This window comes from Cavia porcellus, unplaced genomic scaffold (genome assembly GCF_034190915.1).
Source record: "Cavia porcellus strain 051 isolate PalLab524CR breed Dunkin Hartley unplaced genomic scaffold, mCavPor4.1 scaffold_11, whole genome shotgun sequence".
Classification (NCBI taxonomy): Eukaryota; Metazoa; Chordata; class Mammalia; order Rodentia; family Caviidae; genus Cavia; species Cavia porcellus.
This window is the reverse complement of record NW_026947494.1, coordinates 76,034,377-76,056,781: the sequence shown is the minus strand read 5'-3', so window position 1 is coordinate 76,056,781 and position 22,405 is coordinate 76,034,377. Positions and strand designations below refer to the sequence as shown.

Here is a 22,405-nt window from a genome sequence, read left to right as displayed (position 1 = left end):
TGGTAGCCATTGCTGATTTGATCCCATTCATACTTCTGTTTCTTATGCTAGGGTTCATGCATATGAGTTCAAACTGTCTCACCCTTGAACATGATTTCCAGTTGCATCCATTTACCTACAAGAGCCTCAAGATTATTCTATTTTATAGCTGGGTAGCTTTCCATTGCATGGAAATACTATCTTTCTTATCCATTGTTTGGTTGATGGGCAAGTTATTCTTGCTTTTGTTCTGGTCTCCTGTCACATGGAGCAACTGTTTTCTCTCCTTTGAGTTTCAGTCTATGAATTTCCTTTCCAGTTAAATGTGTTTCCTGCCTACAGTATATCAATGGATCTTGTTTCTTAATCCATTTTTCCTGTGTTTCTTTTTATTGCTGAACTGAGGCCATCTACAATAATGGTTACAACCAGCATATACTGGTTTGTCTCTGTCATACTATCCTCCTGTTACTGGCCTTCCACTTTTCTCCATTTAGTTGCCTGTCTTGTTTGGTGATCCTCCTCTGCCACTGTTCCTGAAACCATGGTCAACTTTATCTCTCTCTAGAATATCCGTTAGAACTCTCTGTAGGGTTGGTTTGGTAGTCCTGACTTCCTTCAGTTGTTTTATCATGGCAATATCTTGCTTTTCCATCTATTTTGAAAGATAGTTTTGCAGGGTGTATCAATCTGAGTTGGAAGTTGTTTTCTTTCAGGACTTGAAACACTTCACCACAGTCTTCTTGACATGATGGTTTGTGTTGATAAGTCTGCTATGATTCTGACTGGTTTTCCTTTATAGGTGATCTGTTTATTTTCTCTAACAGAAATATTCTGTCCTTGTGTTGAATTTCTGGGATCTTGATTATTATATGTCTGGGTATAGGTTTACTTTGTTATGGCTAGCTGGAGCTCTACATACCTCATTTATCTGCATGCCAGATCCATTTCCCATGTTTGGGAAATTTTTCTGCTATTACTTCTGTAAACAACCTTTTAATTTCATTTGTGTTGTCCCCTACTTCTTCACTGACACCTATCACTGTTCAAGTATGCTTCTTTGTGCCATCTTGCAGTGGTTGGATTGTTATTTCCTGATTCCTTGTTAGTTTTAAGGGATCTTTCCTTTCACAATCACTAGCTGCAATCTTGTCTTCAAAGTCTGAAAGTCTATCCTGAGTCTCTTTTAAGTGGTTTTGCCAGCTTTCGATTGACATTTTAATTTCCTGGATCTCTCATTGAATCTGTTTCATGCATTTTGATTCCTTTCTATATTCCTTCAACATTTCTATCATTTTCCTTGTTCCGCTTTCTTGTCTATGTCTTCTTTAGACATGATGAGCAATTCTTTTAGTGTTTCTGATCTGTTCTTTTACTGGAGACCTTATTTCCGAATTTGACTGCTTTTACAATCTTATGAAGTTGTTTCCTTACTTCAGTTGCTATCCTCTCAGAGATTTCAGGAGTGTGACTTCCGTTTTCTTTCATGACTGTACCTCCCAGACTTGTTCTGTGTGGGCTGGAGATTACCTTTTCCTCCTTTGTCTTCACATTCTCCTGGGTTCCGCCCACCAGGCTGGTTGTGAGGCACTAGGCATTTCCCACATCGGCTGCCCTTCCATGGTGCAGATGAATGGGACAGGCACCTGAGTTTCTCTAACCCTGGATTTACAGGGAGGTAACAGAGTGTGGGGCAGGCTTCTCCAGACCTGTGCAGCTCCACTGGGCCTTCCCTGATGATCAGGAATGCGTGGAGGTGGGGCTGCTTCTCTCAGCCTGTGTGTCTACACTGGGACTCCTGTGATGGTGGCAGGCACACAGGGGTGTGTTTGTCTAAGTCTGCTGGTGGGTGATGGCTGCCTGAAGGAACCAAGGTCCTCCAACGGTAGCCTACAAGTACACAGAGCTTACCTGGCTGTGTGTCCCTGCTTCTGTTGGCCCTCCACAGGAAAGGGCCTTCTGGATTACAATAGAGATTAGGATCAGAGGCTGGACAGGCCATGGTGGCCATCGGCATGCTGGAGACCCTCATAACCCTCAGGGTGCAGTGTCATCTCCACTCCATAGGGACACCCCTCTGCCTTCTGCTGGCCACCAGCACCCAGCCACCTGAATCCTGCTTCTTGATACATTCTGCCAGACTGTTTCTTTTGATTGGTGAACTGAGATCATTAATATTGATGGTTATAATTTATACGTATTGACTTATCTTTATCATTTTGTTTTCCTGTTGTTGGCTCTTTTTCACCCTCTGTTTAACTGTTTGCTCTTCCTCATGGATTATTTCTCCATCAATTTTGAAAGACAGTTTTGCAAGGTACATCAGGCCTGGTTGGAAGTTGTTACAGCTTGAAACACTTCAGTTCTGGTGGCATATGCTTGTAACCCAAGTTCTTGGGAGGATGAGGCAGGAGGACTGCTATGAATTTGAGGAAAGGCAGGGCTACATAGTGAGTTGAAGGCCAGCCTAGACTATAAAGCAAGACCCTGTCTTAAGAAAGAAAAAAGGAAAGAAACAAAGAAAGAAAGACTCTATTCCAAGCTCTTGACATGAGGGTTTGTGTTAAGAAGTCAGCTGTGATTCTGATGGCCTTTTCTTTATAGGTGATTTGTTTCGTTTCACTAACACTTTGTAATATTACCTACTTATGTTGAACTTCTGGAATCTTGATTATTATATGCCTTGCTGTAGACTTTTTTTTGATCATGGCTAATTGGAATTCTATATGCCTCACTGATCTATAGGTCAAATTCTTGTTCCCTGCCAGAGAAGTTTGCCATGACATCTGTGAACAAGTTGTTTATATAATTTGTGCTATTTCTTGCTTTTTCATTGACTATACTGAATCATATGTTATTGTTCTTTTCATCATCTGTCAGCTGCTAGATTGATTTCTTGTGGCCTCCCTGCTATTTTTAAGAAATCCTTCTTTTCAAGATCACTAACCACAAGCCTTTGTTCTGTATCTGAGATTCTGTCCTCATATCAGTTTATTCCACTGCAGATTTCTTCAGTGGAATTTTACTCTGCTGGATATCTACTTGAATCTGTCCTATGGATTCCACTTCTGTCTTATGTTGGGCAGTCAAGCTTTCCATCATTTTCCTAAGCTCCTCTGTTTTTTACCTATAGATATAGAATCATAATGCATGTTTTTCATTGTGATCATCATTTCTGTAGCTACCTGAGAAATCTTTTTTAAATTTTCAACAGCCTCTTTCATTTGCTTTGTTGTTACCACCTCAGAGAGGCCAGTCAGGTGATTTTTGGATTACCTTGTTTCACTGCTCCCTGGGTTTGCCTCTGGTGAACGGGATGTCTAGGGTTGCATCATATTTAAGTGTCCTCTCAGTGTCTTTTTTTTTTTTCTGTACCGGGGATTTAACTCATTACCTCACACTTGCCAGGCAGGTGCTTATGCCACTGAGATAAATCCCTGGCTTCTCATTTTTTATCTTTTTTTTTTTAATTCCTGGGTTGGTGCTTGTAAACTGCCTATGGTCAGTAGCTTCATTAGTATTCAGAACCCTTAGGAAAATGACTACTTTTCAGAGGTGTCTTCTAGGTATAGCTGGCTTCTGGGCTTTGAGTCTGTTGCAAGATACTACTTGTTGTGGTTTGAGTCTGGATGTCCCCTCAAAGCCTCATGCAGTTATGGAGGCGGGCTTCTAGAGTTTGTGAATGACTCATGGTGTGGCTGGGATTTGAGTGCTACACCCACATAGGTGTGACCTACATAAAATATAAGGAACAGAGAGTCTTCTCCATGCTCTTCCCTTCTTTGCTTTTGTTGTTTTTGCTGTTTTCCACCACCATGAACTGTTTCCCCCGTGCCATGTGCTACTCTACCTTGGAGCTAGCCAAGTATGGACTGAAACCTCCACAAACTATGAGCTAAATAAACCTTTGCCTCTTTGATTTTGGGTGCTGGGTATTTTGTCTCAACAATAAGAGAAAAGTATCCAAGACCATCACCTCTCTGATTTACTAGGGATGAGAAGTTGCTGTCTACTTGGCCCAGCCCTGGTTCTTTGATACTGGCTCACAGTATTTTCCATGACCCTAAGGTAATCTTGGTCTTGTTATATACCAGGAAGAACAGCTAGTTAGAACAATTATGTCACTTTAGCTAAAGGGGACAATCACAATAACAAGAGCATCAAACAGCCTAAAATATGACAAACTGAGGTAGCTATCAATTTGCCACCTTTAGCCATAGGAACTATATTTATGGTTATACAACAAAATTGAAAACAAATCACAAAATTAAATGAAGTAAAGAAGCCCTCGCTACACCGGTTTTACCCTCAGGAGAGAAAATTTTAAATGGATTATAGGAAAAAATAAAGAAATAAAAGAAAAGGAAGAAATTATAAGCAAGAAAAGGAAGAAGTTATAAGCAAGAAAGGACAATCATACAAACTTTGGGAAATTGGTGCAGAAGACAAGAGAAATAGACAAGGAAGAAATAAAAAGAACAGAATAACAACCACAAAAAAACTAGAAACCACATTCACAGAAAAACAAGATCAAATGATGAAGTAAGCAAAAAACAAAAACCAAGGAAAGAGAGAGAAAAAAATGTTCACTTTAAGGTTTGTCTCTGCCATGGGTAGAGAATACCAGAACCATGATGATTTACCCCAGTAACCCAGCAGCAGCTTCACAGGAGGGTAGTGGATAATCTCAGCCTGCACCTTTGTTGACCCTGAAGTTCAAGCTGTTTCTGGCCGTGAGGCTGGAACCAGACCTGTTCAGCCTGCAGCAATCAGCATACATTCTGCAGCTTTGAACTTAGCTGGGAGCCACGAGATGGAGCCAGCAGTTGTTCTGTGGTCTGAGCTCAGTTTGCCCCTCTCCAAGATGGCTCCCAGCCAATCTCTTTTCTTTCAGGATGGCCAAATCCTTGCCACTCACCAGCCAGTGAAATCCACCGTATCCACTGCTCCACTGCACTGCTGCATCTCTGACGCTGCTGACAGTCATCATGTGTCCACAGGTTTAAACTATTCCTCCCTCACAGCGAGCAGCAACTAGGGAAAAAGCAACACCCACACATCCTTCTTCTTTGTTGAAGTTTCTTTCCTCTTCCCACTGGCTTCAATTATCACTTCAGATCCTTCCTGGGCCCAGGGGACCCACTTCCCTCCTTCTTCTCTTCCTCGAGCTGTTATATTCTAGTGTCTGGAAGCTGAATCTCAGAGAGGCTCTTTCTTTGCTGCTAACCACTCCACCATTTTTCCAGAGGTCCAAATGACTAACACTTTAAAAGTTTCTGTCTGCCACTCAAGCATTAGTATAGGAGAATGTCCAGTAAAGGGATTTTTCCAGGCTTAGGTCAATGAGGGCCTCCTAGAACAAATGCACCTTAAGTCTGGGGCATTTTGTAATGCTATGGGGAATTAATTGTTCTAAAGAATAGGGAAGAGCCTCTTATACTCATCAACATCTTGAAAAATAGGTGTTTTAATTTCAAAAAATAGCTAACATACTAAAAAGGACAAGTAAACATAAAATGAAAAACAATACTATTCACTTTCATGTTTATTACCTAGGAACCTGTTGATTTTATTATCCAAAAGTGAGTCACACACACACACACACAAAAAAAAAAATAATTCAAGGTATCTTTGTAGGATAATCTAATGACAAAGCCTTTGATTGAGTCAAGGATGACTTTACTTCCTAATGGCTTAGTATAAAGTATTTATTATAAAGTATTTATTTTCTGAAAGGAGCTTTTTCAAAACCATATTTTAACAGCTTTCAATTAAGAAGTAAAAAAACATTGAGGAAAAAAGTCTGTCTCACGCTAGTCCTGCTCTCTATGAGATGTTTTTAAGTGGGTTATTATAATAAACTTCTTATATGTTAGTAACCTTTATATAATTATGAAAACTAGCTATTGGAGTCTTATAGTAGATACATCAATTCTCAGTGTAGCAGTACCTTCAACCAATAGATGATGTGTCACAGAATTTTATCATCTTAGTTTTAAAAGAATAAAGTACTGTAGCCATATGTTAAAAAGAATTTAAAGTCAATAAAGAAATCAATAAAAATTTTAGTAGTCTCATATCCCACCCTATTCCTTACAGAAAATTTTTCTACATCTTCTTACAGTGGTTTTGTCCAGTCTCTTACAGTCACAAATATATTTACTGGGGATGTACTATATGCCACGGATTCATTCAGTGCATGTGTATTTTTCAGTAGGCATTAACAGATAGCCATCAACAAAGTACAATGACAAACTTAGAAAAGATGATATTGCTCCCACTGGACACAGGACAAAAGATAAAATGTAGAGCACCTAAGTAAACGCAAAGGCCTGGAGGTCAGCCCATACTCCCAGGGAGCCTGGCCCCCAACCATACAAGGTGCACTCACCACCAGCTTGAGTGCAGAAACCCTCTATAGTCAGTAACACCAACCAGGAATCATAAAATCACGAAGAAAGCAAATTCAGCGACTCCCTCTAGCTTTAGAGAGTCTGTCAGTGTTTCAGTGTCTACTGTCTTTCACCCAGAGTTGATGCCTTGCACAGTAAGAGAACAGATTATAAATTACAAGCTCTGTTTAACAGGGCTCTACACCGGGGAGTGGGATTGTGGATAACTTACACTTTTTTCTTATTTCTCTATCATTTTATTTTCAACCATAAGACCATATCATTTTTATAATCAAATGAAAGATGAAACTAGGTCCAATTTTTCAAATGGTAAGTGAGTAGGAGATTTTAGAAAAATCCTAGCTCCTGTACAGTGTTGTTAAAAATTAGAAACACAAAGAAGACACTCAAATATATCAGAAAACTTCCCAAGCATGGGAAAAGGAAGTGACATTCAGTTAAGTCAGGCATGTAGAACTCCAACTAGCCACAACCAAAATAAATCTACACCCAGATATATAATAATCAAGATCCAAGAAATTCAACACAGAACAGAATATTAAAAGCTGTCAGAGAAAAGAAACAGATTACCTATAAAGGAAAACCCATCAGAATCACAACAGACTTCTCAACACAAACCATTAGGTCAAGAAGAGCTTGGAATGAAGTAGTTCAAGTCCTAAAAGAAAACAATTTCCAACCCAGATTGACATACCCTGTAAAACTGTCTCTCAAAATTAATGGAGAAACAACATATTTCCATGACAAAGAACAACTGAAGCAATTCATGACTACCAAACCAACCCTACAGAAAATATTGAAGGACATTCTAGACAGAGATTTAAAAAATAAACAAAAAAAACACCATGGTTCCAGGAACAGCATCAGAAGGAAACCACCAAGCAAGGCAGACAACGGAATGGAGGGGAAAAGTAGGCAGCCAATGGCAGGAAAAAGTATGGCAGAGATGAGGCAGAGCATGTTGGCCCTTAACACTAATGTAGATGGCCTCAATTCACCAATAAAATGAAACACAGTAGAATGGATCAGGAGACCGGGTCCATCAATATGCCTTATACAAGAAACATACTTACCCCGAAAGTGGGTTTATAGACTGAAAGTCAAAGGAGAGAAAACAGTGCTCTATGTGACGGGGAACCCAAAAGAAGTGGGGGTAGCTCATCCATCAGCTGCAAACCAGATAAGAAAGTCATGGCACTTTTACACAATGGAAAACTACTCAGCTATAAAGAAAGAAAACCTTGAGGCTCTTGTTGGTAAATAGATACAACTTGAGATCATGTTTATGGAAGAAATGGTTCAGAGTCATGTGGGTGAATATCGTGCTGTCTCCCTAGCATAAAAACTGAAGGAGTTAGCAGCATCCAAAAGGCACAATACATCCTGTGAAACTGAAAGGGAAGGAAGTGTCTAAAAAGCAAAGGCAGTAGCCATTGTTAATCTATCATCATGATTTGAAACCCATGTTGTTTTCACTACTCTGTTTAGTTTGGTTTCATTCTGTTTCAGTTTGTCTAATTTTATTGTATTTGATGGCAAGGACAGTTATTTCAAACATAACTTTTTATATATTATGATAGCCATTACTGATTTCCTACTAGCTTGTTTTGAAGCCCTGTACTGCTTTCATTGTTTTGTTTTTATTGGTTTTATTCTGTACTATTTTGTTTGATTTTATTATGCCTGATGGAATGGGCAATTGTTTTGAAGATAACAAGAGGCATTATGTAGCCTTTGTTGATTTCCTTGTATTTTGTTTTAAAGTCATGTACCATGTTCATTGTTTTTTGATTGACTTTATTCTGTTTTGTTTGGTTTTGTTTTAATCTCTTCAAAATAAAAATCTTAAAAAATAAAAATAAATAAATAAAACCTAGACGGATGAGTTCCATTTACTCTCTTAGAATTTACTGTTAGGGAAGGGGAAATCCTACAAGAACAAATGACTGAGGGTTCCTCAAGACTTTCTTTACTTCTTAACAAGATTTATCAACCTCTTTCCACCTTTGGACTTGTAAAAAACTAGTCAACTTCAAGAGCTCTTAAAGTCATCTCCTCCTAAAATATTTGCTAAAATCCTACTTTATTCTCTTCCTATTGTCTACTGTTTTCACTCTTGTACATTACTTATCACTGCATTGCACTGGCATATATTTACACAGACTGCTTTGCTAGTTTAAAAGATTTTCAATGTCAAGATCACCTCAGTCACTTGCATTTCCTACTGATTGGCATAGTACTTAACAAGAGACTGAAAACTGTTTTTGTAAATTAAAGGAAACAGAGGATAGCATTCCTGGAATTTTTCATCTTCACTAAACAAAAATATGAATGACAAAACACTTAAAATATACTGCTTAGCTCTTGCGGCACTTCAAAGTCAAATCTCATTTATACAGCTTACTCTGATTTAAGAACAGGACCTCCCCTTCCACCTGTCTGCAGGACCGCATGCAGATCCCGACTCCACACCTTCACTCACTCAACCCTTGTTACGTAGATGGGAAGACAGTGCCATTGCGTCCCTTGCGTATTTTAAGTAAAGGTATTTGCCTTCTCCTTTCATTAGTTTTGATTTTCTTTTTCAAGGTTTTTTTGTTTTTGTTTGTTTTGGTACCAGGAATCAAACTCAGGACTTTGTGCTTGCCAGGTAGGCACTTGTGCCACTGAACTATATCCCTAGCCCTAAAAAGTATTTTCAAAAAAAAATATTCTTTTGACTCAGCAATTGCATCCCTAGAACTATTTTCAGAAGAATTATTTTCCGAAATGGGCAAGCATGTATGAAAGAAACCAGAAACATCCCACAAACCCATCAATAGGAAACTGATTAACATTCTCACCAGTACAATGAAAGATAGCCATTGAATGCTGAAGCACTACAATTACAGAAGTGAACATATTCATTATATCTTGTTAAAAAACAGAAGCATGACAATATTAACATGACATTTTTGTATTTAAATATGAAACAAAACCATACACCTACTTATATATTTATCTATACATGCTTAGAAATATCTAAAAGACGTTAGGGACTGTATCTGACAATCAGGGTGTACATATGCTACATAAATTTCTGCAATGTATCTGTACTTTTTGACTTGTGTATTTTTTAAAAAGAAAAAAAATGAGTAACAGTTAAAAGCACAGATTCTGAAGTACACAACCTTTATTTTCATGTCTACCATCTACCCATAATGGTACCTGTCTGCCTCAGCACCTCTATTTGCAAAGGAAAGACCAACATAAATAACAACGATATTCACATACACAATAACTTTATGCTATAGAAGTTTAAATCAATTAACAAATGGGAAACCCTGAGAAGAATGCACGGCACAAAGTATTACATGAGATATGTCCACTATTATTATTCTTCAGGTAATATTCTCACAAGACATTCCATCAATCAAGCCACCTCCCAGAACCCCATATAAATCCTACTACAACCAACACGATTATCAGTAAACAACTGCTACAATGAAGACACTGGCTCTGCGAACTAATCAGCAACGTTTCAGTGTTACAGCTGACCAGCAATCTAGAATACAGACTCTGAGCTCTTTATCACTGATTAACTCATGTGTTCAAGGGAAGAAGCTGACTTACATAATTTGATACATTTTAGTATCCTAATAAGATAACTTTACTGCTTAAAATTATAAATCTTTACATTTGCCTCAGAAATACGCTTCAAATCAGAATCTGAATCAGATCAGATCAGAATCTGAAAGGCAGGCCCCATAAGAGAAAATAGCCTCCTTCAGTAGTAGTCTCTTAAAAAAAAAATAGTAGTCTCTTAACTATAGGAAAACAAAAATGTCTTAGTTACTGTTCTCACTGATGAGACAAAATACCTAACACTCAAAGTTAAGGGAGAAATGGCTCATCGTAGGTCACAGTTTGCGGAAGTTTCAGTTCAGAGTTGGTTCGCTCCAAGGCAGCAGGTATGGCGAGGAGAAAGCAGCGAAGCAGCAAAGCAGTAGAGAAGAGACAGCAGCCACCGCCTCCTATCCATTACATCCCATCCGGGCTACCAAGCCTCAGGGTAGACAGCACTCACACTCAGGGTGGGCCACCCTGAACCCTAACACAGCACCATGCATTAATCCAAGCCTCACATCCTGGATCCCAGCATCACACATCCGAGATCCAGCTACCTGCACAAAGCCCCACCTATGGCCCCATGAGGCATTGTGTGGTCAACTAGATATGAGCCATTCCAAAGAATCTCCTCCATCTGAACATTACCCACCACCTTTCCTTCAAGCATTCAATGAATCACTCAATCTGTTCCTTTAGAGTTACCTCTCATCTATCCCACTAATCCATGCCATAAAGCCAACAGTGGTATTTTACTCTACATTCACCAAGACTCTACAGTTTCATAACTACACAGAGGACAAATAACTTTTTCCCACTTGCTAAAAATTTAAATATACTTCACAGTACAAAATAACACACACACACACACATATACATGTACCACCGCCACCACCAATAACAGCAGCAGCAACAAAAAATACTAAGAACTTACACGGAATGCTGCAAGGATGATTCTTGTTACTTTCTCTTTGACAGATTCTTGAAGGATGTCAGAGAGAACAGGAATGATATTGTAGCGCCGCAAGTGTTCACACATTTGAGGATTGAATGCCAGAAGCCATATTGAAAAAATCATTTGATATTGGAGTTGAAAGCCACATTTGTTACTCAAAACTCCCATTATGCTGAAAAGGAACACACAATTAGAAAACATTTAATATAATGGCCAAACAAAAAATAAATGATACATAATAACAGAACAAGTCTCTCTGAATTATACCCTTAGTTTCAACTATACCAGCAGTAACTCAGAGGGCCATTTCCAGTACACCGCCACTTACCCCTCTCTCCAAAAGCCACAGACCCTCAAAGCAGAAGCAGGAAAGCAGTAAGAAAGGAAACTGAGATTTGCAAGAACGTAGAACATGAAAGAAAACTGACACACAACAGAGAATGGAAATCAACAGAAGATGATGACAAAAGAAATAACTACCTTCAAGTCATATTTGATAGCCAGATTTTCAGTATGGGCAGCCAAAAGGAAGGCATTAAAATACAAAGGAAGGGATTGACAGGTAGCAGGGTAGAAAGCCTCTCTGAGAAAAACAACTCAGATGCTAGAATTTACCACCACGGAGAAGACCAGCCGAAAGGAGATGGATTCTCATGACCCAGGAAGAAACTGAGGAAAAAGACAAAGGGAAAAAAAAACAAAGAAATAAAGAACAAACAAACAAATGGAAGGCTGGAGCTAGCCACACTCTCACAGGAACCGGTCCCATGCTGTGCTGGGCGCCTTGGAGTAAGATGACCCACGGTCGTACTGAAGTCATGGACACACCAAAATCGGGGGTTGTTGAGCCCAAGGCCCTTGGTGGGAGATGCGCTGCAACGGGGCACGGAACTGGTATGGATACTTGCACTAAGCCATGGGGAGTGCTCAGAATTTGGTCCTACGTGAGGGGGTGACTGGCTGGACGACATATTGGAGTTGGGCAGGACGGACCTGAATCCAGAACCACAGTGGCGTCAGTCAGCCACTCCTGGCCCAAAGTGGACTGGTGGTATCTGCCTGGGCTAGTTCACACCCCTGGTCAGAGCCAATAGCCAGGGACAAAACTGGCCTGAACCGGTGACATCCAATTGGCACAGAATAAAGTGCTGAAGGCACTCACCAGTTGACTGGCTCAGAGGAGAGGGGTCAGCACACATTGTCCATGCGTACACCTCACAGATCAACAATTAACTGGAGAGTACAGTAATCCCTTAACCAGCACACTTCAGAAGAACCATAACCAATAGGGAAAGGAGCTGGGACCTACACACCAGACAGCTGTCTGAAAGAAACCAGAAAAACAACAAGAGAAAGAAACAAGAAAAAGTCGCCAGTCACTGACCCAGGGAAAGTAAGTCCAGGAGAGGTAAATACAGAAGAGATTGAGGGCAGCAAACTTACAGTATCGGACACAGCATCAGCAAACATAAAGAAATAACTTCATGACCTCACAGACAAAATTAAAACTAAAATTCTAAATCAAGTGAAGCAAGATTAATAAAAGAAATTCTAAGCACCTCTCAAGAAGACACAGATGGAAGAATCGAGGAACCCAGAAAAAGATGAGAAACCTTTGATGAAGAATATAAACAAAATCTAGAAAACACGAAAGAGATCCTAAGAGATTACTAGGAAATTAAAAACTCCATTGAAAGCTGGCAAAATTGCTTGACAGAAATTAAAGTTAGACTTTCAAAACTTAGAAGATAGATTTGCAGTGTGTGACCACAAATGGAAAGATCTCTTAAAAATAATAAGGAACCAGAAAGTAACAATACAAAGGCTAAAAGACAACAAGAAATTAAAAAATGTGAATGAAGAAGCAGGGGTAAACACAAATGAAATACAAAGGCTATTTACAGAAATAACTAAGGAAAACTTTCCAAGCATAAGAAAAGAAAAAGATATTCAGATGCATGAGGCATATAGAACTCCAGCCACCTACAACCAAAACAGAGCTACACCCAGACATAAAATAATCAAGATCCCAGAAATTCATCACAAGAACAGAATATTAAAAGCCATTAGAGAAAAGAAACAATCACCTATAAAGGAAAATCCATCAAAATCACAACAGACTTCTTGACACAAATCATCAAATCAAGGAAACCCTGGAGTGAAGTATTCCAAGTCCTGAAAGAAAATAACCTCTAACCCAGATTGACATGCCCTGAAAAACTGTCTCGCAAAATTAGTGAAGAAACAAGATGATTCCATGACAAAGAGGAAATGGGGGAGTTCGTGCCAATCCAACCCTACAAAAAATACTAAAGGACATTCTAGAAAGAGAGAAAAAAATCACCAGGATTCCAGGAACAGTGGCAGAGAGGCTTCACTGAAAAGGGCAGACAGTGGAATGAAGGAGAAAAGCAGACAAGTAATGGTAGAAAAATAGCATAGCAGAGATAAGGCAGAGAAGATTGGCTATAATCTCTAAAACAGATGGCCTTGACACACTAACAAAAAGAAACACAGGCGGAGTAGATCAGGAGATATAGGGCCAATGTAACACTCTGAATAGGAAATATAATCCACTTGAAAGAGGGTTAATGGGACTTCCGGGAGAACATGGCGGATAGTTAACAGCAACTACCGGAGGCTCTCTGAAAGGCCCGGCTCAGAAATCAGGAATGATGCGGACTAAGGAGACATGAGCCAGTAGAGATATGCTCTGCTGACTCAGGAACGAACTGGGCTGAGAGAAACCAACTTGGAATGCAGTCCTGGCGCTAAAATAGGAACAGAAAAGTCTCGGTGTGGAGGCTGGACCCTGCGCCATTGGAAACCGCGGTTTGGATTTCCCGCCGCTCGGCGGCTGACTGCCTCCACAGCGGCTCGGCAAGGAGAGACGCGCAGAAGCTCTGGGAACGGGAGTCTGCGAACAGAGTCGAAAACGGGACGGACAAGGAGGCATACACTGACTGGTGGCGAGGTGAGTAAGAGAAACTGACACTCCACCACAGTTTGACTCCAGCGGAGGACTTTCTGGGCTCGGGCAGTCCTGAAAGAGCAGGGCGCGGTGGTGACTCCAGCCACACATTCCCCTCTCGGACGGGATTGGTGAAAAGTGCCTGGCCTGCGTGACGCTGCGGGCGGACTTGGTAGGCTGGCCTAACCCAGATCCCAGAGCCTGACGGTGGCCCGGAGGGGTGACTCCCACGTAGGCTGCCTAGTCCGTAACTCCCTGGTGCGCAGCGGTGGGCGGGAACACCTAGCCAGCGCAATTTGATCAGGCTGTGGCTGACAGGCAGGGAAGCAGGGCCTCCTATGTAAGCTTGCATTTTATAAGGAACGGAGAAAATGGGGAAGGGAAGCAACAAGAAAGGCTCCTCGGCCCCCAATTCTGAGAAACAGGCAATAGCGGACACCGCACCAATAGACATTAAGCGCCATATAGAGAGCCTCATAGACCAATTCAGGAATGAAGTTATCAACGACCTGAAGCTAGAAGTATGCAGAATAGTTAGAGAAATGCTAAGGACCACCCAGGAAAAAACAGATGGTGGAATGGAAGAACAGAAAAAGAGGGGAGAATTGTTTGATGGAGAAAACAGAGAAAGCATAGAGTACATGAAGCAGGTTCAAAGGGACTATCAAGAAATTAAGAAGTCTATCCAAGACTGGCATAACAGCTTGAAAGAAACTAAGGACAGACTATCTGAGCTGGAGGGCAGACTTGTAATATGGGAGAATGAAATGAAAAACTTCTTAAAAATAACAAAGAAACAAACAGCAATAATACAAAGACAAGAAGATGATAAGAGGAGCCATAATTTAAGGATTAAGAACATAAAAGAAGAAGTAGGGACACAAACAAGTGAACTACAAAAGCTACTCACAGAAATAATCCAGGAGAATTTTCCTAATTTAGCAAAAGGTAAAGATACTCAGATGTACGAGGCATACAGGACCCCAGCTACCTACAACCCTAACAGAGAAACACCCAGGCATATAATAATAAAAATTCCAGAAATTCAATACAAGAACAGAATATTAAAAGCTGTAAGAGACAAGAAACAGACCACTTACAAGGGAACACCCATCAGAATTACAGCAGATTTCTCTGCACAAACCATCAAATCACGAAGAGCATAGGGGGAAATAATTCAAGCTTTGAAGGATAATAATCTCCAGCCAAGATTGAGATATCCTGCACAACTGTCCCTGGAAATTGATGGAAAAACAAGGTGCTTTCAGGATAAAGAGGAACTGGGGAAATTTGCAACCACCAATTCAACCCTACAGAAAGTATTGCAGGATATTCTAAAAAAAGAAAAATACAAAGAACCCAGAAATGGTGGCGGGGAGGCCACAACGAATGGAGCAGAGAACAAAATGAAGAAGACAAACTGACAGCTACTGACAGAAAAAGAGCTCAACAGAAATGAGACAGAGAAGATTGGATGATAGGAACAGCTATTTTAGAGAAAATGACATCTTAATAGGTAATACTGATTTAGTATCATCTTGTTTTGAAGTCTCATCTAGCTTTTGTTCTTCTGTCTCCAATGGTCTAAACAGGTTGTATCTTATTGGATTTTATTATGTACAATAGTATAAGCAAAAACCTTTTAAAGACAAGGAGATTATACAGAAACCATTGTTCATTTTCTGTTAGTCGATTCTAAATACTCTGTAATGCTGTCATTCTCTTAAATGGTTTTACATTGTTTTGATATACTTAATGCTACAGTATATGAAGTTGTACTCAAGGACTTCAAGGAAAGAGTCAATATGGTAACTACTTTTAGGTCGGAATTATCTGGTGGTGAAACACTATTCTGCTTAAATGGTTATGTTTTGATCTGCGCTGTTTTGCTGTTATGCCCTCTTTTTTCTCAATCTCCACTCCATTATTTACTTTTTTATTTTTATCCGTTTAATTAAAGGGAAAAAATAGCAGGATATAATATAGTAACCCACTTTGACTTTCTATTATCTCGATTTGAAGCCCTGTATTACTCTCACCATCTTGTTTTTGACTGATGTTCCCCTATTCTGTTTTGATGGATAGTATCAGGTTCAAAAGTTTAGGCATCAGCTGAGAAAATAATGAGATTCATTATAATGCCCATTCTCGTTGACTTTTATCTACTTTTGAAGACCTACAATGTCTCCAATGTTTTGGTTTTGTCGGTTTTGTTCTTTACTATTTTGTTCAATTGTATTATAACTAATGATATAGGCAATTCTATTAGAGATAGCGGGAGGCATTATGGTAACCATTGATGATCACCTTGTATTATGTTTTTATATTATCTATTATGTCCACCCTTTTGACTTGACCGATTCTGTCCTGTTATGTCTCATTTGGTTTTACTCTCTTCCAAAAAAGCAATAAGAACCGTGGGAGCAATGAAACCCAAAATGTGTAATAGTCATTGTACAAAAGAGAGGAAAAGAAAGTGCTCTAAACTATATAACTGCATGTATATTTAAGTGTATAAGATAGAAAATGATATCACAGAGTTTTATTGGATCATTGAACAGAACTGTTTGCAGTATCATTGTTGGAATGTCCACTCTACAAGCTTTAATTTTGTGACTTGAACAATTATTTTTAAGATGGCAATATGTAATCCATTAACTAGTGATTTCCTACTGTTCATTTTTTTCTTCTGTAAATCAGTATAACTTGTACCCTTTCACTTTTTTTTTCTTTTCTCCTTAAATAAAAAAAAAAAAAGAAAGAGGGTTAATGAATCGAAAGTCAAAGATGAGAAAACGATGCTCTATGTGACAGGGAACCAGAGAAAAATAGGGACAGCTCACCCAGCAGCTGCAGATAGGTTGGAAAGTTATGACACTAGTGTGCAGTGGAGTACTACTCAGCTATAAGGAACGAAAACCTTGAGGCTTTAATAGGTAAAGGAATACAGCTCAAGATCAAGCTCAGGAGTAAAAAGATTTGGAACTACTTAGATAGATAGCAGGCTGACCCCCTAATCTAAAAACTAAAGGAGTTAGCGGGACCCAAAATATACAAAGCACCCTGAGAAAGTGAAAGGGGAGGAACTGCCTAAAAAAGGAAGGCAGAGGACCTTGTTAATAGTGTACCAGGATTTAAAAGCCACACTGGTCTTATCACTATGTTCAGTTTGATTTTATTCTGTTCTAGACTGTCTACTCATACTAGATTTGAGGGCACAGACAGCTATCCTAAAAATAGCAGGATATACTATGGTAACCATCCTTAATTTCCTATTAACTTAAACTGAAGCCCTGTATTATTTACACAGTCTTACTATGACTGATCTTATTTGAATCTGGTTTTGCCTTGACTGATTTTATTCGAATCTGGTATGCTTGATAGCATTAAGTCTGAGAGTAGAGGCAACTACTCTGAAGATGACAAAATTCACTAGGATACCCAATCCAGTTTGATTATTAACTGCTTCTGAAGTCCTATATAATATCTCCAATGTTTTTTATTAACACTGCTATGTACTGCTACGTTCAATTATACTATGCCTGATGATATAGACAATTTTATTGAAAATAACAAGAAACATAGTAACTACTATAGATCACCTAGTATTGTGGTTGTATCTTTTTCGTTTTGTGTTTTTCTAGGAATTTGTTTTGTTTTGTCTTGTTTTGATTTGTTTTTCCCTCTAATATAGAAAGATATGTATACATGTAGACTCATGCATGTGTAGAACTTCTGAACAGTTTATGAGAACTGATTATATAATGCACGATGTAATGAACAGATACTCAGAAGAAAAAGAGACACTAAGATATGCAGTGCTAATTCTGTAGTGTCATGGTATAAAATCTAGCAATACTATTAGTCTCTGTTCAGAGTGATACTAGTCTGTTTTCTTTTGTTTAATTTCAACATACGTAAAGATATGGATAGCTATTTTGAAGAGAATGAGAGACATTATGACAGCCATTGTTGACCTCCCTATTGTCTGGTCTTGAAGACCTCAAATGCCTTCATCATCCTGTTCTGATCAGTTTAATACTATTTTGTTTAGTATGAATTCACTGTGTGTGAAAATATGGACAACTGTTTGGAAGAAAACAAGAGACAGTATGACAGCGAAGATCTCCAGTGGTCTTGCTTTGAAATCCGTGTTTCTTAAATTGTTTTCTTATGATCTGTTTTGTTCTGTTTAATTTTACCCTCTTTAAAAAAAAACAAAACAAAACAAAACAAAACAAAACCACCAAGGAAATTCAAAGAAAAGTGACCATGGCTTTAGAAACCCATAAGTCCAAATTTGACACAGCCAATCAAAGAGCTAGGGATCAGAAAAAAAGTCTCAGAAGCTTCCAGCTTTATCTCTTATTTCATCAATAAGAAAATGCAGATGCTTCATGGAAATGAAAGACGTTATCGCAAGCAGATAATAACATATATAACAAGAGACAGCTTAGGAGATCTCCCAAGGGAATATCTGCATTTAGACAATGAAAGTCAGAATTGCTGAAATAAGACCAGGTAAAGTGACCGACAGGGATACAGTGCTCAACACAGTGACCCCTAATATATAAACTATAGATTTTTCTTAATAATACAGTACCAGCACTGATTCTATTCAAACAAATATATTATGCAAAATGTTAATGATAAGGAATACTTTGGAGGGGAGGACATGTGGCCACTCCCCATACTTTCAATTTTTCTGCAAACCTAAGGTTGCTCTATTAATAAAAAGCAAAAATTTTTGAAGTCTAATTTTATAATGTAAGCTTACTATTAACTTGGTAGAAGGCCAATTCTCAAAGTTTGTGATTTATACACAGTTCTGAATTTACTGAATTGTCCCTAATTCTCTCATGCAGGCTTCTCCCTTGAATCTCCTCCAGACTGGGTTATTATGTAAAACTTACTTTTTAAAATACTGATACTAGGTAGTACATCAAACACTATAAACATGTCATTTTATGCTATCACTGTAATGGCACCTGGTTCCCTGACTATTCCAGTTGTTAAGTTGTTACACTTGGCTTTGTGACACTGTGCCTGAGACCCTGAGAACCACATCTCTGCTATACCTCCTGGCTCGGATGAGGCTCTGCCAAGAGCCAGTCAGGAGCTGACTGCAAAGATGGAGACGAAAGGACCTCTCTTCTCTTAGCTTCCTATTCCTGTGACCCTTTCCTTGGCGACACTTTATAACCCCAGAGCATTAGTTCCTTCTCATGGAAGCAGGGAAATTCAGCTAGGGTTTCCAGTTTTATAAGAAAACACATTTTCACGTAACTTCGGATAACAGCTCTCGCCAGTTGAGCCCCTCACCAAAGGCCTGATTCCTTGCATAAGACTTCCTCAGAATTTAGAGACACCAGTTATCAGAGGAGGAGAACTTCCTCTTTACAGTTCTCAACTTCAGATTGCCTTCCCCCTGGTTATTAGAAGGGGTTGAAATTTACGGACAGCATGACAGCACTGCAATTTAATGTTAGAAACTGTAATACATGATATGCTATGTTGTGAAACACACAAATGCAAGTAAAACACATAGCTAGTTCAAGTGCAGTCCAGACTACATAGAGAATGGCCCTGAATCAAGGCTGGCAGTTTTCTTAAGCTGTTGGTTTCAAGCAGGAGCCTAAAGTGGTCTGTTGGCAATTTTAGAACTTTACAAATGTAATGGTCAATTCACTAGAAAGAAACAATTCAACCCCTGGTGAGCCTGTCCCCACAGGCCCAGAGGAAAAGAAGCCACACCCCGGGGTTCCGCTGCTATGGTGGGGGACAGACAGCGATAAGCAGCCCCCCACTACCTCTCTGCCATCCTGGAAACTTCCACTGGAGAAACCTAGGTGCCTAGCCCAATCCCCTGCACCACAGGACTGGCAGCCAGTACAGGAAATACCCAGGATTCAGCAGCCAGCTGATTCAGAGTAACACAGGAAAATGTAAAGACGAAGGAGGAAGGAGCAATATCAGACCTCCAGTCCACCCTGATCAAGTCCAGAAGACATAGACACAAAAGAAATTAGAAGTCATGCACCTGAAATTTTTGAAATGATAGCAACGGAAGCAAAGAGACAACTTAGTGCTTAGACTGTTTAATTTTGCATGTCTATATCTCACCCAGAACAAGTCCAGGAGAAATAAACATAGAGGAAATTAGAAGTCACACACGTGAGGTATCTGAGATGATGGCAACCGAAGTAAAGAAACATCTCAGTGCTTGTGCTGTTTGGCTGAACTCACATGCCTGTGTCTGGTACTCTGAGCACCTATTTAGAGAAAAACAATGGGCATTACAGTAATTATGGTTGATTTCCTACTGTCTTGCTTTTAAATTCCAATATTGTTCCCATTGTTATGTTTTGCTTCATTTTATTGTTATTTTATTCTCTTTAAAATAAAATAAATTTTAAAAACATAGCAAGGGCCAGGGGTTTAGCTCAGCGGCGTAAGAGCCTGCTTGGCAAACGCAAGGTCATGAGTTCAATCCCCGGCACCAAAATAAATAAATAATAAAAAATAAAAACATAACAAGATCCTGTCTCAAAAAAACAAACTCTTATGGTTGATACATTGTGTCAACTTGAGAAAGTCAGAAGTTTAACAGACTCAGCAGGGAGCCAGGATCCTTATTTTGTAAACATCCTGAGCCTGTGCAAGAGAAGGGCATGAAGGTGTTACAAGTGCATTAAAATTGTGCTTCTACTTTAAAAATACTTAAAATTGAAGGATACAAATGTTCACAAATGCTAGCTTAATTTGTAGACATAATTACTCCCAGGAAGCACCCATCTTAGGGGCTCCAATACTTTTTAACGATCATGGTATAACCTAAAAACATTGTGAGTGCTTAAGGTTTTTAAAATGTACTACCATGAAAGATTAGCACTAATCCCCCTACTCTTTCTCATATCATGCTCATTTATCCCATTGCTCTTGCTACTTTCTGAAGCAGTTCTGGAAGTCCTCCTTCATGAATGTCTTTAGGTGCACTGTTACAACTGCCTTAATGTCCTGAATTAATTCAAAACATTTACCTTTCAGGATCATTTTTATTTTGCAGAATATCCAGAAGCTGCAAGTTGCCAGATCTGGTGATTCAGGTGGATGAGCACATGTAAGGTTTTTATGACCCTGCCTTTCCACTGGATGGCACTCAGCAGCAACATTTGCTGTATTTTTAGGGTACACCTCACAACGACACAAAAGAGGACTTCCAGACCTACTTTAGAAAGTGGCAAAAATGACAGGATAAGAACAATTAAGTGAGGGAGGATAGTCAGAAGGGAATTCATGGCAAAATGCCTTTTACTAATAAGAAATTCTGTTTTGATCTAGGCTGGGAAGCTGGCAGATCAATTAGCAGCAAAATAAAAAGCTTCTCGGAGAGAAACAGCTCAGATGCTAGAATATAGCACCCTGGAGAAGACCAGATGGAAGGAGATGTATCCTCTTGATCCAGGAAGAAACTAAAGTGAAAAAGAAAGAAAAAAAGAAAAACATGGGCAGAAGGCTGTAACCAGACACATTCTTACCAGAGCCAGTCCCACTGTGTGTGAAACACCACCGGAATCCAAAGACACACCGTCATGGTGAAGTTGGGCGTTGGCAAGCCCAAGGGCCTCAGTGGGAGGACACAGTCGCGGACAAGAGTGACAGACCAGAGAACGGAACCAGCTCGTGATGAGTGTGGGGAATTTAGTCCTCTCTCAGGAGTGGACAAATGGCCAGGCGACATTTTGGAGTCTGGCAGGATAAGCCTGGAACCAGAACTGCAGCTGACTTCATTCAGCTACTCCTAGCACAGAGAAGAATTGCTTGGACTGAGTCCCACCCCTATGCACAATCCAATAAACAAGAGAGAGGTTTCCCTGAAGCTCTCCCTAACCAGCCCTGACTGCAAGGCACACACTAACATGGTAAAGACTCCCAGTGGTTGAGCAGCTCAGAAGGGAAGGACCAGCCTGCCCCACCCCTGCTTGTACTCCAGTGGTCACCAGCAGATTGGGGAGGGCAGCAATCCCTAGCCAGCATGCTTCAGAGTAATTGTAACTAATATAGGAAGTGCCAGGGACCCCACTATCTACTTGTCTGGAAGAAGCCAGAAACATGACAATAGGAAGAAACAAAAGGCAGTCTCCAGCCTCCAACCCAAGCAGTCCTGGCCCAGGAGAGATAAACACAGAAGAGATCAGGGTTGCACACCTTCAGTTTCTGAACAAATAGCATCTGATATAAAGAAATATCTTCATGAAATTATAAAAGAACTTAAAACAGAAATACTAATACAAGTAAAGGAAGATATAGGAAAGTAATAAAAGAAATGCTAAGCATCTTTCAAGAAGACACAAATGGAAGAATGGAGGAGCACAGAAAAAGAAGGGAAACCTTTGATTTTAAACAAAATCTAGAATACATGAAACAGATTCAAAGAGATTACCAGGAAATTAAAAACTCCATTGAAAGCTGGCAAAACTG

The 22,405-nt window shown here is 39.6% G+C and overlaps 1 protein-coding gene and 1 pseudogene across 3 annotated transcripts in view; one reads left to right on the top strand and one right to left on the bottom strand.

The window, feature by feature from the left end:
• Atp6v1h (ATPase H+ transporting V1 subunit H) overlaps positions 1 to 22,405 on the bottom strand; it is a 162,415-nt gene that overhangs the window by 72,168 nt on the left and 67,842 nt on the right. For all 3 annotated transcript variants that reach the window (XM_003465991.5, XM_013148483.3, XM_013148482.3), the window contains one exon: positions 10,933 to 11,125. In XM_003465991.5, the coding sequence (XP_003466039.2) occupies positions 10,933 to 11,125 (193 nt within the window). The remainder of the gene's footprint in view (positions 1 to 10,932; positions 11,126 to 22,405) is intronic.
• On the top strand, positions 19,505 to 19,628 carry LOC111755683 (small nucleolar RNA SNORA2/SNORA34 family; annotated as a pseudogene).